Genomic DNA, 12481 nt, shown 5'->3' on the forward strand with positions numbered 1-12481 from the left:
ATATTATGTGAAAGCAGCTCACTTTAACATCTACCACAGAAACACACTATTCATTGGCAAGGTCCAAATAGCAGTATGACATTCGTGATTTTACCACATAGTATTCATCAAAACCATACACCATTGATGAAGGGCAGCAAAAGTCCACAGCCATGTGTTAGGCTGTACTTAGTGCAGTTTAAGATATTTTTTTAGGCATTTCCGCCTTTAATGGATAGGACAGCTATGAAAGGGGGGAGAGTGAGGGGGAAGACATGCAGGAAATCATCACAGGTAGGACTCGAACCCTGGACCGTCTGCGTCGAGGCATAAACATCTATGTATTTGCGCCTGCTCTACCAACTGAGCTGATGTTCAGCAGGTATAATGTTGGCAATGTTCATCATCATAGTTTTGCATGTTAATTAGCACTAAACACCATAGATATATGTCAGTATATATATCTATGACTAAACACAAAGTACAGTTGAGGCTAATGGGAATGTCATTAGTTTTGCACGTATTGCACATCACATATCTTATTTGGTGCTGGACTATCTGTACAACGTTCCCACATTTTCAGATCTGTGATTGGTAAAATGGATGGATCCTGTAGAAGCATAATGGTAAAACAAACACCAAATGAACACTCAGTTCTATAATAAAATGGAAAGTAGGCCCATAAAAACAGATTGATTCACAAAAGCAGAACATAAAAAATGTGCTTTATCATGCAAGTCATGTTTATTTTTAAATTGTCAAGGCAATATAAACAGAAAAGACAGCAGAGATGTAAAACCTCCCAAAGCATATTAGCACATGATATAAACTGAGAACAACAAAGGGAAGGTTTTAAAAATGCTCTTGCCAAGAAATATAATGTATCACAGATTTTTTTGAAAGAAAAAAAAGAAAGCACTAAATCCACCATGAATTTGAGATGAATAAAATAATTCTTCAAATAAATATTCTACATAATTAGGACACTAATAAAATATTTGGCAAAAACAACAAAAAATATGTATTGACAGCATTAGTCAAACAAGTATATTTACAGAGAGATGGATGACGTTGTGACTGTGTGTGTGATCTCATTCCACAGAGCAGAAGTTATCGAGAGCGTTCTCTCGGGTCTTGGGGAGCTCGCGTTGTTCCAGTAATCGGTACTGGAAGGAAACACGATTGATATAGTTCCCACTGGACACCAGCCTCACCACCGAGTTATCACAACCAATCTTCATCTGGGCTGAAGGGCCAGAGAGAAAAACAGATACTTCACAATGGTGCACATACAGAGCATTCTTTTTTCATTCATTCATTTTTATTTTATTATTTTAAGGACTAATCTGCTGCATCATATATCAGAATTGTAATATTCTGAGCTGTCCTTACCATTAGAGGTCACTGTTGTAACACTGTGTTGAACTGTGTTTTGATGTGTGTGGCATAATGTGAAGCTGGAATTTAGTTTAGATGTTTTTGTCGATACATGTGGTGAAATGTGCCAAACTGTGTTTAAAAAAGTCAATACATTTTCAGTGGAAATCAGTAACTGAAAATTGTGAGCCTAGGCATAGCATAGCATAGCATAGCATAGCATAGCATAGCATAGCACAGCACAATATACTGTAGCTTAGTAAAGTCAATGTCCAGTACAAGAAGTCAGATTTCTGTTGGAAACCTGCGGTTACAAGGAACATCACAGATACAGTCTGGAGGGGCTCAGACTCACCAAGCCCACTGAGGGAGAAACAAAGGTCAGCTATGGGGAACATCATAGAGGTGTCCACCCCATTCCCCCCTAGCATCTCCACATAGTCACCTGACCCCGAACAGTCTGTCCACACCTGCTTCTGTAAAAAAAATTTGGGGTGTTATTTTGTGTCTCTGGTACTTCCACACACATACAAACATGGAAAAAAAACAACATCCATGCTGTTTTGAGTGAGATACGGGTTTCTGAATGTATCCTGCCTTCAGTCTCCGGGTGAGCTGTTCAAAATCGGCAGGGTTTTCTACGTCACTAGCCTGAAACAATGTGGCTAACCCTAGCATGCTAGCTCATTCTAAATGGCAAAACACTGCTACAACACAAACCTTACCTAGCTACTGCGCATTTGCGCCTCCCAACAAAGATGGGATAAAAGTGTGATGCTTCACTCTGTAGCTAAACCAGAGACCTGAACACACAGGGTGAAAAGAGGATCTGCAGCGATGTGCAGTACAACAAAAATATGGTGTTTTTTGAAAATTAAACCATGTAAACCTATTCTGGTACAACCTCAAAATACAATTATGAACCAGAAATGAGCATAATATGGCCACTTAAAAAGGGACACCGAAGTTGCCTGCTTTCTTCTTGACAGGTAATTCTGCCTATTTGCTTGGCTAACTATAGCATGGTTGTGCATAACGTTGTGATTTCCCTAGCAGACAACTCACATCAGCAGTTGTAACACAGACAGCTAGAACAGCTGCGTGTAAACCATGGAGATACTAAGAGGTAATTTCGTGTTCAGCCACCGTAGGAGTTATAATGCGCTCGGAATGGGGGGGGCTAGAAAGTCATGTTCAGTTGGTTGTCATATACAATTTCACCGCTAAGTGGGAGAAATTCTTACACAACGTAGCTTTAAAGGTACCCTATGGCACAATAGCAGTAGGAGTTAGATTTTTAAGTGGCCTGTGGCAGCCGGAAGTGGCAATTTATAACGTTAAAATATAACTTAGTTCTTCACCGTAACACGTAAAATATAACTTATAATGTTAACATATAACTTACAAAGTAACATTTCGTTAAAATATACATGGCACTTTCTAAAGCCACGTGGCGTGTTATCGCGAGCCTATGTCTTATTGCGAGGCTACGTGACACGCGGGTTGCATTCGGGAAAAGACGAAACGGTTGGGATTAGGAGAAGAAGAACAGGGTTGGGTTGGGTTGGGTTTACCAAAACAAACGGTTGGGATTAGGAAAAGAAGAACGGGGTTAGGTTAGGGTTTAGGAAAAGAACAACTGATTGGGTTTAGGAAAAGAATAACGGGGTTAGGGTTAGAAAAACTACACGTGAAAATGAAATATCAATCACAGGACACAAAGTCACACACGGAACTTGATCCCCGCTCTCGTGGGTGAAAGTCCTGTGTTTTACCCATCCTCCACCCTGACCAATGTACCTAAACGGATTTTTGCCCTTTCATACTACTCGCTATGGCGTCAATTCATACTCAATCGCAATTGGCATACGGAAGTACCAGAAGTACATGCCACTGGCACGTGCCACATGCCACTTAAAAATCTAACTCCCTCTCCGCAATGGAGCAATGTGTTGATGAGCAAGGCCCGGTTTTGTTTGTATCTTGTATTTACTAGCACATGCTAGTAATTAAAGTAGTTATAAGCAATAAGGAAGAAAATGCATTAATCACATTTGTCAGGTCTCAATGTGTTGGTGAGAAATACTGATTGTGTTTACTTACAAGAAGAATCCACAGGGTACCTTTAAATTCCAGCTTGGCCTGCACACTGTCGGTTCATGTGAAGTATTGATTAGAGCAACAATTAGAAACACTGCTATAATAGAGAGTTCTATCTAACTATCACATAGGCAGTAGTCTGGTATCTGTTTAGAATAATGATATACAGCTAAAGGGTACCTCAAGTTGGTCCATCAAATTTTCTATCCATGCTCCTCTTTTATTGCATGTTTTACATAAAATACATGCAGCTGTGTTTGCCTGTAAAACTGTTCATACAAATCATCTTTGAAATTGTAACACTTAGAACCTTAGTAGAAATGTCAGGTTGTTGTATTTGGCCCAGTAAATGCAGTACTTGCAGTTTATCATAATATCAATAGTCTGGCAGCCAGTGTAAGCCCAGCTGCCATTATCTTCAGGAGTCATTTTGTTTTGTTCTGTCTTTTATTAAACATGATTTATGTCGTTCTATGAGATTTTATTTCACGTGTCATTTATAACGGCTTTAAATCTTTAAGTGAATATTTACAGCTTAACAGTGAGCTGCAATAAAGCTCTATGAAGCAGAGGGGAGCTGCAGATTCAACACGGCACAAGCGACCCCTTTCACATTGTCACATTGTTTTCATTTTGACATTTGATACATTGTTATTTAAAAAGATTGATTGTATTACATTATACATTAGAAACTGTCAAATATCTCTATCAAACATTCAATATAAAGGGTTAACAATTTACAAACTGTAAGATGCGATGCTTGGTTTTGCTCATGAGAGCAGCTGATTGACGTCCCAACATAGCCATTGTGTGCTCACACAGGTGTTTTCACTTTGCCTAATTAGACCTTTTGCCACGGAAGTCTAATTAGACTTTGTTGCACCTGTTAGAGTACAGCAGCAGCTGACAACAGAATCACTCAAACACCAGTGTGGGTCTGCAAACTATTTGCCAACCAGAACATTGATTTTGGATGACTTCCCAAAACCCTGGCAATTTTTCAATGACAATATTTTTAGAAGTTCACTGCCGATGTTTTTCATTTACGATACATATGCATGTCAAAGGTCTGAATAGGGCAAATAAAATCAATTGGTTAAAGGGATAAGTTGACATTTTGGAATATATGCATAGTTGCTTTCTTGCCAAGAGATAAATAGGAAGTGTGATACATTCTCATGTGTGTACGGTAACATTAAATATATAGCTGGAGCCAGATGGCAGATTTTTTTACGTTTGGACAGATCCAGGGTAGCTGTTTTACCTCTTTTCCGGTCTTTGTACTAAACTACGCTAACTGTCTCCTGGCTATAGCTTCCTATTTAACGGACAGACAGGAGAGTGGTGTTGATCTCTAACTCTAGCAAGAAAGCAAATAAGTGTATTTCCAAAAATGTGGACCTGTTCCTTAAAGATTAGGAAAATAAAGACCCATCTTACAGCAAGAAATAAAATAGAAATATATAAAATCTTACTATAAAGGAATGAAATTCTAGCCTCGTGAGACCGTCCTGATCTTGCGAGCTCCAGTTTTCCACTCGCAGATCAGTCTGGCATCTTGAGATAGAGACAATTTGGAGCCGTTAGCCAAACGACCGGGCCAATCAGCGTTGGTTTTGAGGTGGGTTAGGTGGTGATAGACAGATGGTTTATCCAATCAGCTAACCAGTATTTTCAGACAGCGGTAGCCCCAATTCTGTTAGCCACTCGCTAATGCTTTTTTTTCTCTTGGATCCTTCTTTTGGAATATGGTCCAGGAACCTGAAATGGTGTCTTTTATTCCTAAATTCTCGTTACACAAACGGCAAATATCCTTTACCGATATCCTTTGCTTGCTGAGCTAACGAGCTATGCTATGCAGCAGCAGGGGCAGGCTTGTGGTTGTATTTTCATACGCTTCGTGGATCTGATTGGTTGATTTGGCCCGTCTATCACCAACATAGGTGATAGACAGATGGTTCATCCAATCAGCTAACCAGTATTTTCGCCCCTTCCCAAAAGTTCTCCAACGGAAAGTTCCCAGATGGATATGCCGAGCAAATGCGAAGCAATCCATGTGGCGGAGTCAGGTTAATGAAATCCTACTTTGAGTTTTTATGAAATTATTAAAAATTATAAATTAAGTGAAGACAGTAATCCAGAAACATGTTTTTAAATACCACAATACTTAACCTAATAAATAACCTAATAAGGTTTCCTAACCGCATAATGCTCACCTCACATAAAGTGAATCCGTTTTTTGTTAAATGTAGCTACTTTTGTATGTCATTCAAAAATAAGAACTCTACATGAACAATGTTTGTTTCACTTCAGCTGACTTACAAAAACCATCAATCTTTTCTCTGTTGTGAATTTCATGACTATAGTTAGGTAGTTAAATATGTTTGAAGATTACATCCTGGAACCAGGCTACTTATGCTAGTATTTCCCCTCTGATTAGGGTTAGGCAAATGGAATAAGATTTGAACAGAAGCTGATGGATCTTAAAGGTGATCTTTACTTTATGGAAATAGTATTATGTCAAGCAGTAATAACATAAAAATTCATATGATTAGAATGGCTGATACCTTATCTCCTTAACCTAACGTGAGTGTACTTTAACAGAAAAAGGGGGGTGTTTGTCTATTTGTCTGTGTGCGTGTGTGTGTGTGTGTGTGTGTCTCACCTGTGGGCTGAGCTCATTGCTTATGGCCTGCCCCAGGCTGAGATCCGTCAGCCGGATCTCCACAGGGTAGATGATGGAGAAGCTGCAGTTCCTGCGCTGGTGTGGTATCACCATGGTGAAGCTGCCCTCTGGACTCTGAGACATAATGTTACAGGCTTTACACACACACACACACACACACACACACACACACACACACACACACACACACACACACACACACACACACACAAAGACAAAGGAGGAGCACACACACACACACACACACACACACACACACACACACACACACACACACACAAAGACAAAGGAGGAGAGGTTTCAAATTAACAGTTCCCTGTCACCAGAAAAACTCATTACTGACACCTCATGTCACAAATTGGACATGATCAAGGCTGAGTCGCGGGGAGGGGACACAATTAGGGCTGAGCATGAAAATCCAATTCCAGTTCTGATGACAAAGATAAGAAAATAATGAAATTTGAATTGATAACAGTATAGTAGACTAGACAGGCACCAACAGGAGTCGGAATAATTTACTCCTACAGGCATGTAGAAACATTTTTCTTGGGGAATGAGCCATGCCAATCAAAGCTAAGGAGAGAATGTTAGAATGTTATTTTTTCTGCAAGATTTGAAAACGAGATTAATGACTTTTAACTGTTATGCTATGTGTGTTATTTTCCCACTTTAGTGGGTAAGAAGGGTCTACACATGTTGAGGGACATTACGTGTTTCCAGTTGCTTATTTGGGTAATATGTACAGAGATATGATTGCTGTTTTATAGCCAGTTTAACCCAACTGAGGCCACCTTGTGACACAGAAGAAGCAGGATTGTGGACAGCTGAAGTTAATAGTCATTTATGAATGAAACCTCCCACATTGGCCTGCGATTTATGTCATTCCCTATAGATCATCCATTTAAACTCCCTTCTTTGTGTCAGTGCTCTTTCTTTGTCCGTCTTTGTCTTACAGCCAGACTGTGATTGTTATGCTGCTTGACACAGTGTTAACACCGTGTTTGACAAGCAGCTGGAAAACAGGTGCATGCCTCTCATTCAATCTCTTCCTGTCGCTCTCGGCCTTGATTTATGCTCGGCCAGGCGCAAATGTCCAGCAGGAACACACATGCATGCACACAAGTCAACAGTCTAGCCATCAATTTAAAACACACATAGGCCTACTGTATAAAAATAAACAACACAAATCTGATTTAGCTGCAAGGCCTTGGAGCTTGTTTACGGTTATGATTTAGTTTTTATGGATGTTGTTTCTGTTCATTTTGCTTTCAGACTTTCTTCCAAGGATGTGAAGCAGGTCTTACGGAAGGGGTTGTGTAGCTTTTTTACAGTAAGGGTGAAGCCACTGTCAGGGCTGTGGATGCGGAAGAAGATCATGGCGACGTTCTGAGAGGAGCGGCTGGTGGCTCCTGGTGCTGCGGAGGAGCAGTAGTCCGTGTAGCGCTGGTTCAGCGGGAGCTGGTGGTCCTGCCTGCTGGGGAACTTCTCTCCCTTCAGAACCCAGCCGTCAAACATCTGTAAGAGGAAAATCAGAGTTTCTTTATTTGATTAATTCATGATTACACTCACAATATTTTCACTTAGCAATATATTCTTTATATTATGTGAGGTTAAGCATCAGTAAAAGTTTTGGAAGAAAAAATCATCCATTTAGATTATCTATTCCAGTGCCACTCCACTGCCCCTTTGTATACACAATATGGAGTAATCTTTGAAAATAAAATTTATCTTAAAAGTTAAAATAGGAACTTGTTGCAGATTTAAAGCAAAATGACATAAGGGCATTTTTTCATTTTTGTGTAGGAGGTAAAGGAGACACAAAAATACCATTAGTTAATATACAGTAAGATGGGAACAGCTAGAGAATGTGTTCAGCTACAATTTTCTACATAGGATGAATATGTTGTTGGTAACATGAAATATAAAAACAGAGTACATAAGTTTTTACTTTATTTAATGAAGAAGTTGGTCAATATGCTAGTGTCCCAAAAAATCGTTTTCTATTAAATTTATTTTGGAATAGCGAAAAAAAAAGTGTTACATTACTTTGCTTTAGGGGTCTTTCCTAAGGCTAGTCCAATACAGTTTACAACACCATCTACACCGATGTGTTGTAATTCATTTTACAACCACAATCCAACATGAATTATTTGAATTAAATTCAATCTCATTTATGCAGATAGTGTGCTTTGAAAATATAAATGTGTGCTGTGTGGATGTTGAGCATCTTTCTCCTGCCAAAAAGGATTGATCTATGCAGGTCAGATAAGACTCAGGCTCGACACAGCCTGTAACCCCAGTTGGTGTCATGCCTTTCACCCCTTTGGCCACATTAAGTGAAACTGCAATGTATCTGGCAGGCTTGGCTGCACAACTAAAGCCTTCTCTTCCCACAATTGCTTTGAGTAATGTGACCAATGCATAGAGGATCCAGTGGGGTGTTTGGCCCTTAAATGTTGCCTTAACCCCGTTTGGCACCATTTTAATCAAAGAGAAGAAGATGAAATAGAATTCAGAGTTCAAATTTCAAAGCCCTGAACTTCCTCTCACCAACGGTGGGGGATGTGTGGGTGTTATTTCTGGTGAGTGGAGCCAACCTTGATGAAGTCTCCAGCGCTGCAGTCGATATTGACGTCAGACAGCTCCAGGCTGATGACCTCACTGGGCTCAGCGATGATGAAAGCAGCACAGGCTAGCTGTGGTTGAGACGCCACAAAGGTGAAGTAACCATCCGTGGCAAGCATGTCCAAACATCCTACAAACCACACACACACACACACACACAAACACACACACATTTGTAATGACACAGCTGGGATTCACAAAACACTTTCTCTCTGCTTTTGAGCAGGAAAATCAAGGATTAATCAGCTTTATGGTCAAACACAACAAGTCCTTAACTGTTCATAAGTGTTGACCGGAGAGTTGTTTTTTTCTGCTCATTCAATAGAGCTGATATGGCTCTGGGGAGGTTGTGCTAAAAGTATTAAGTGTTCAACAATTCTGCTAGAAGTGGGCTTACATAAAACATTGACACTGTGTTCATTTATAACATTTAGCTGTGTGCACTTACTACATCCAAATATTAAACGTCCTATACTGCAGGTGCAGTATTATGTACAATAAAGATGTAGGCATGGATTGATTAAGTGATTAATTGACGGATTGGTTGTTGGATTATTAAAATGTGTTCTGTACCTGACTGGACTCTAGAACTGCAATGAACATCTTGTTTTAAATTCATCAACGTACTTTTAAATTATGTAAAGGGTTTACTTGTTGTTTGCCAAGTCGGTAAGCATAATCAGCTATACTGAATAAAGCCATTGTTTACTGCAGCACTTACTGAGAGGTCGGCGAACAATAAAATCGTCTGATTCTCTTTTCTGGTCCAAACTGAGCAGAGAATATAGTCCATCTGCAGCTTCGTTATCCTGGAAAAAAAACACAATAGAAATAGACGTCACATTTGAGGTTCCACTGGTTCTCGCAGAAACTTTATAGACATTAGTTGAACCTGCCTGACTTGAACTGAAGCAATGTGGAATTATTGATCAACAATTAAAAGTCTTACCTCAATGTAGCGACTTATCCCCATCCTTGATGAGAGGGAGATGAGAAAGAGGAACAGCTGTGCGCGCAGAGCCACCGACATACTGAAGTGCGTCTCTCGGTAGTGTTTCCTGAATCAGAGGGGGGAAATAACGGCGCTGTGCGAGAGGGGGCTGCTTTTATAAGAGCTCACACAGGCAGGCAGGCCTACATCACAGGGTCACTGACAAACACTGAGCCGTGCGGACTTGGTCATTTTATTCATGTGTGAAATCTCTCATTCATACCGATATTAGGACACTTATGCATGGCTGTGTAGGAACTAATAATAACTGCGTATAATTTGGTTAAAAGTCAGAATGTAAACCTGCCATAATATTGCTTAGTTGGTTATTGCATTATGGTCGACCGTTATTCATTTATATTCATAAACACATGAAGCTAACACAACAGATATTAAAATGTAAATCCAGCAAACTAAACACCACAGGTGTGCAAGCTATTTCACATCTGATAACTCATGTTTTAATGTTAAATATTCATAAAGAGCCTTTGAACATTTGGCCAGATGAAAATGAACCTTATTGGCTCATTTATACATTAGGCTATATGTAGACGAATGAAGGTATTGTCCCTGATAAATAAACACAATGTAATTAAATAATAATAAATTCACATACAGGCACGTGTTTTTATTTTGGAAATTTCACAAGTGAAATGTATCTAATATCGCAACAAGTTAAAACATGAATTGTGCTTATTTTGTGATGAATTACAATTTTTTTGTTACATTAAACAAGTACACATGCAAACATGGGCTTATACCCCGCAATGACTCATTCCCCAACAGTAGGAGCTTCTGGTTAGGGAAACATGCTTGTGAGTAGAAGGTTGTCACTTCAATACCCTGTGAGGTACAGGTCTAATGTCTGTAGACCTTTGCTTCAGAGCAAATGTTGACTGGGGAGGAAAAGTCATTGTTAATTCCCAATGTGCTGTAACCCCTTTGTTATAAACGTCACTTCTAGGAGACAGAGATTGCCTGGAAAGGGTACCATCTGTCTCCACTGATACACATGGACTTGGACCTCATCTTGCCTTTATCTCCTCCTCCTTTCTATCTTTGCTCTGCTCTGGAATCAGTGACTTACATCTCTACATAGACTTGACCAGTTTAATTGCAAACTTCTGCTTTACCCCATGGAAATTGGGTACACATAATTTTTAAGAACCTTCTCCATCTCACTGTCATTAATAGAGAAATCATAGAACAGTTTTTACTTTGTACAGTATTTCTATCTTTATATTCTGTATGGAAATACATTCTGTAGTTTTGTTTAACTCAAGTAGTCTACCCAAAGACAACCACATAATCAGACCAAATGGCACTTCTTTTACATTTGACGATATACTTTTGGTGTTTCCATTATTTTGGCAGGCACATGTTTCATTCTGACCAGAGACTGGTTGTTACATGTAAGTGTGTGGTTGTGTCATTCCTTGCATGTCTGTGTGGAGAGATATTCACAATATGGCCACTTGTTTAGTTAATACTTGACCAGTGATGCTCCACCTGGGTGTTTTTCTGCTAGTGAGACTCCACATCCAAAGCATTAAAACGTACAGCTGTATTCAAGCGCAGTATTTACACTACCGGTCAAAAGTTTGGGGTCACTTAGAAATTTCCATTCCACTCCATTATAGACAGAATACCTGCTCAGATCAGTTGCATTGTTTTTTTAACCAGGGCAGCATTTTTCAGATTACATTATGTGCTTTCATAATTGCAAAAGGGTTCTCCAATGTTTTCTCAGTTAGCCTTTTAAAATGATATCAGATTAGTTAACAGAATGTGCCTTTGGAACATTGGATGAATGGTTGCTGATAATGGGCAATGTAGATATTGTATTAAAGATCTGCCACCCACTCAGATCAGTTGGTATTCTGTCTATAATGGAGTGGAATGGAAATTTCTAAGTGACCCCAAACTTTTGACCGGTAGTGTATATCTTTAAGCAAAACAAGAACAAACTATGGAGAACACAAAGCACAAAAAGGACCAGAATGTAGATGTAGCAAAACGATAGAGAGTCAAAGAGAAGCTGTGATGTAATCTGGTTTGTAGTGAAATAGCAAATTAATTTAGATGAGACTAATTGTTTGTGTCCATGCTGCCTTTGTAAAAGGTCAAACCGAGACGTAGCTGAGTGTAAGAGATGACGATCATCCTGTCAGCATTCATACACACTTCAGCCCACACTTTCTCTCATTCATCTGAAATAAAGGCCAGAGACTGTGTGAAACTCTAGCCTGCAATTATACTTAGCTAATGAAAGTTGACATTTTCTCATAGTGATGAAGGTCTGCGATGCCACACATAGGAGTACAAACCAAAAAAAACTACACAATAATGAACATAATGAATAGCATTAGGTCTAACAGCCCCTCTGCCTGTTATCTTACAATGCTGATGACCTATTCAAGGTGTATTACTTTCTTTAAAAAGCCAGTGGTCAGCGATAATAATTAGTTGTCTCACAAAGTCCTTGTATGAGAAGATGTCTGACCCTATTAGCCAGGGTCTCACTGCTAAAGCGTGCATTGTTGATGTGAATGACAGCAGAGGAAAAGGAAAATGTTTTCAAAATGATGGTGTGTATGTTTGTGTTTTATGTGCTACAAGTGCTTGTCCCTTGGCGATTTCACACAAATGCTGTGATGTGTGTGATGCTGAGCTATGAAACATACTCTAATTGTTTAAATCCAATTTATTAAATGAATCAATAG

General features: G+C 39.3%; 1 protein-coding gene across 1 annotated transcript; it reads right to left on the reverse strand.

Moving 5' to 3' along the window:
• Nucleotides 1–699: 699 nt before the first annotated feature.
• On the reverse strand, nt 700–9909 carry LOC114555943 (corticotropin-releasing factor-binding protein). Its single transcript, XM_028578719.1, has 7 exons — nt 9717–9909; nt 9489–9576; nt 8740–8897; nt 7447–7657; nt 6122–6276; nt 1712–1832; nt 700–1225 (listed from the first exon to the last, which is right to left on the reverse strand). Exons 1-7 carry the CDS (start codon nt 9795–9797, stop codon nt 1071–1073), a joined length of 969 nt encoding a protein of 322 aa, XP_028434520.1. The 5' UTR covers nt 9798–9909; the 3' UTR covers nt 700–1070.
• Nucleotides 9910–12481: the final 2572 nt, after the last annotated feature.

The sequence above is a fragment of the Perca flavescens genome, chromosome 5, assembly GCF_004354835.1.
Source record: "Perca flavescens isolate YP-PL-M2 chromosome 5, PFLA_1.0, whole genome shotgun sequence".
Lineage (NCBI taxonomy): Eukaryota > Metazoa > Chordata > Actinopteri > Perciformes > Percidae > Perca > Perca flavescens.

Bases quoted from the DNA above. Each gene is read 5' to 3' on its own strand.
- LOC114555943 (XM_028578719.1), bottom strand. From the start codon at position 9,797: ATGTCGGTGGCTCTGCGCGCACAGCTGTTCCTCTTTCTCATCTCCCTC. The intron at 9,577-9,716 runs GTAAGACTTTTA...TTTTTTTTCCAG, and splicing joins GGATAAGTCGCTACATTGAG to GATAACGAAGCTGCAGATGG. The intron at 8,898-9,488 runs GTAAGTGCTGCA...TGTGGTTTGTAG, and splicing joins TATTGTTCGCCGACCTCTCA to GATGTTTGGACATGCTTGCC.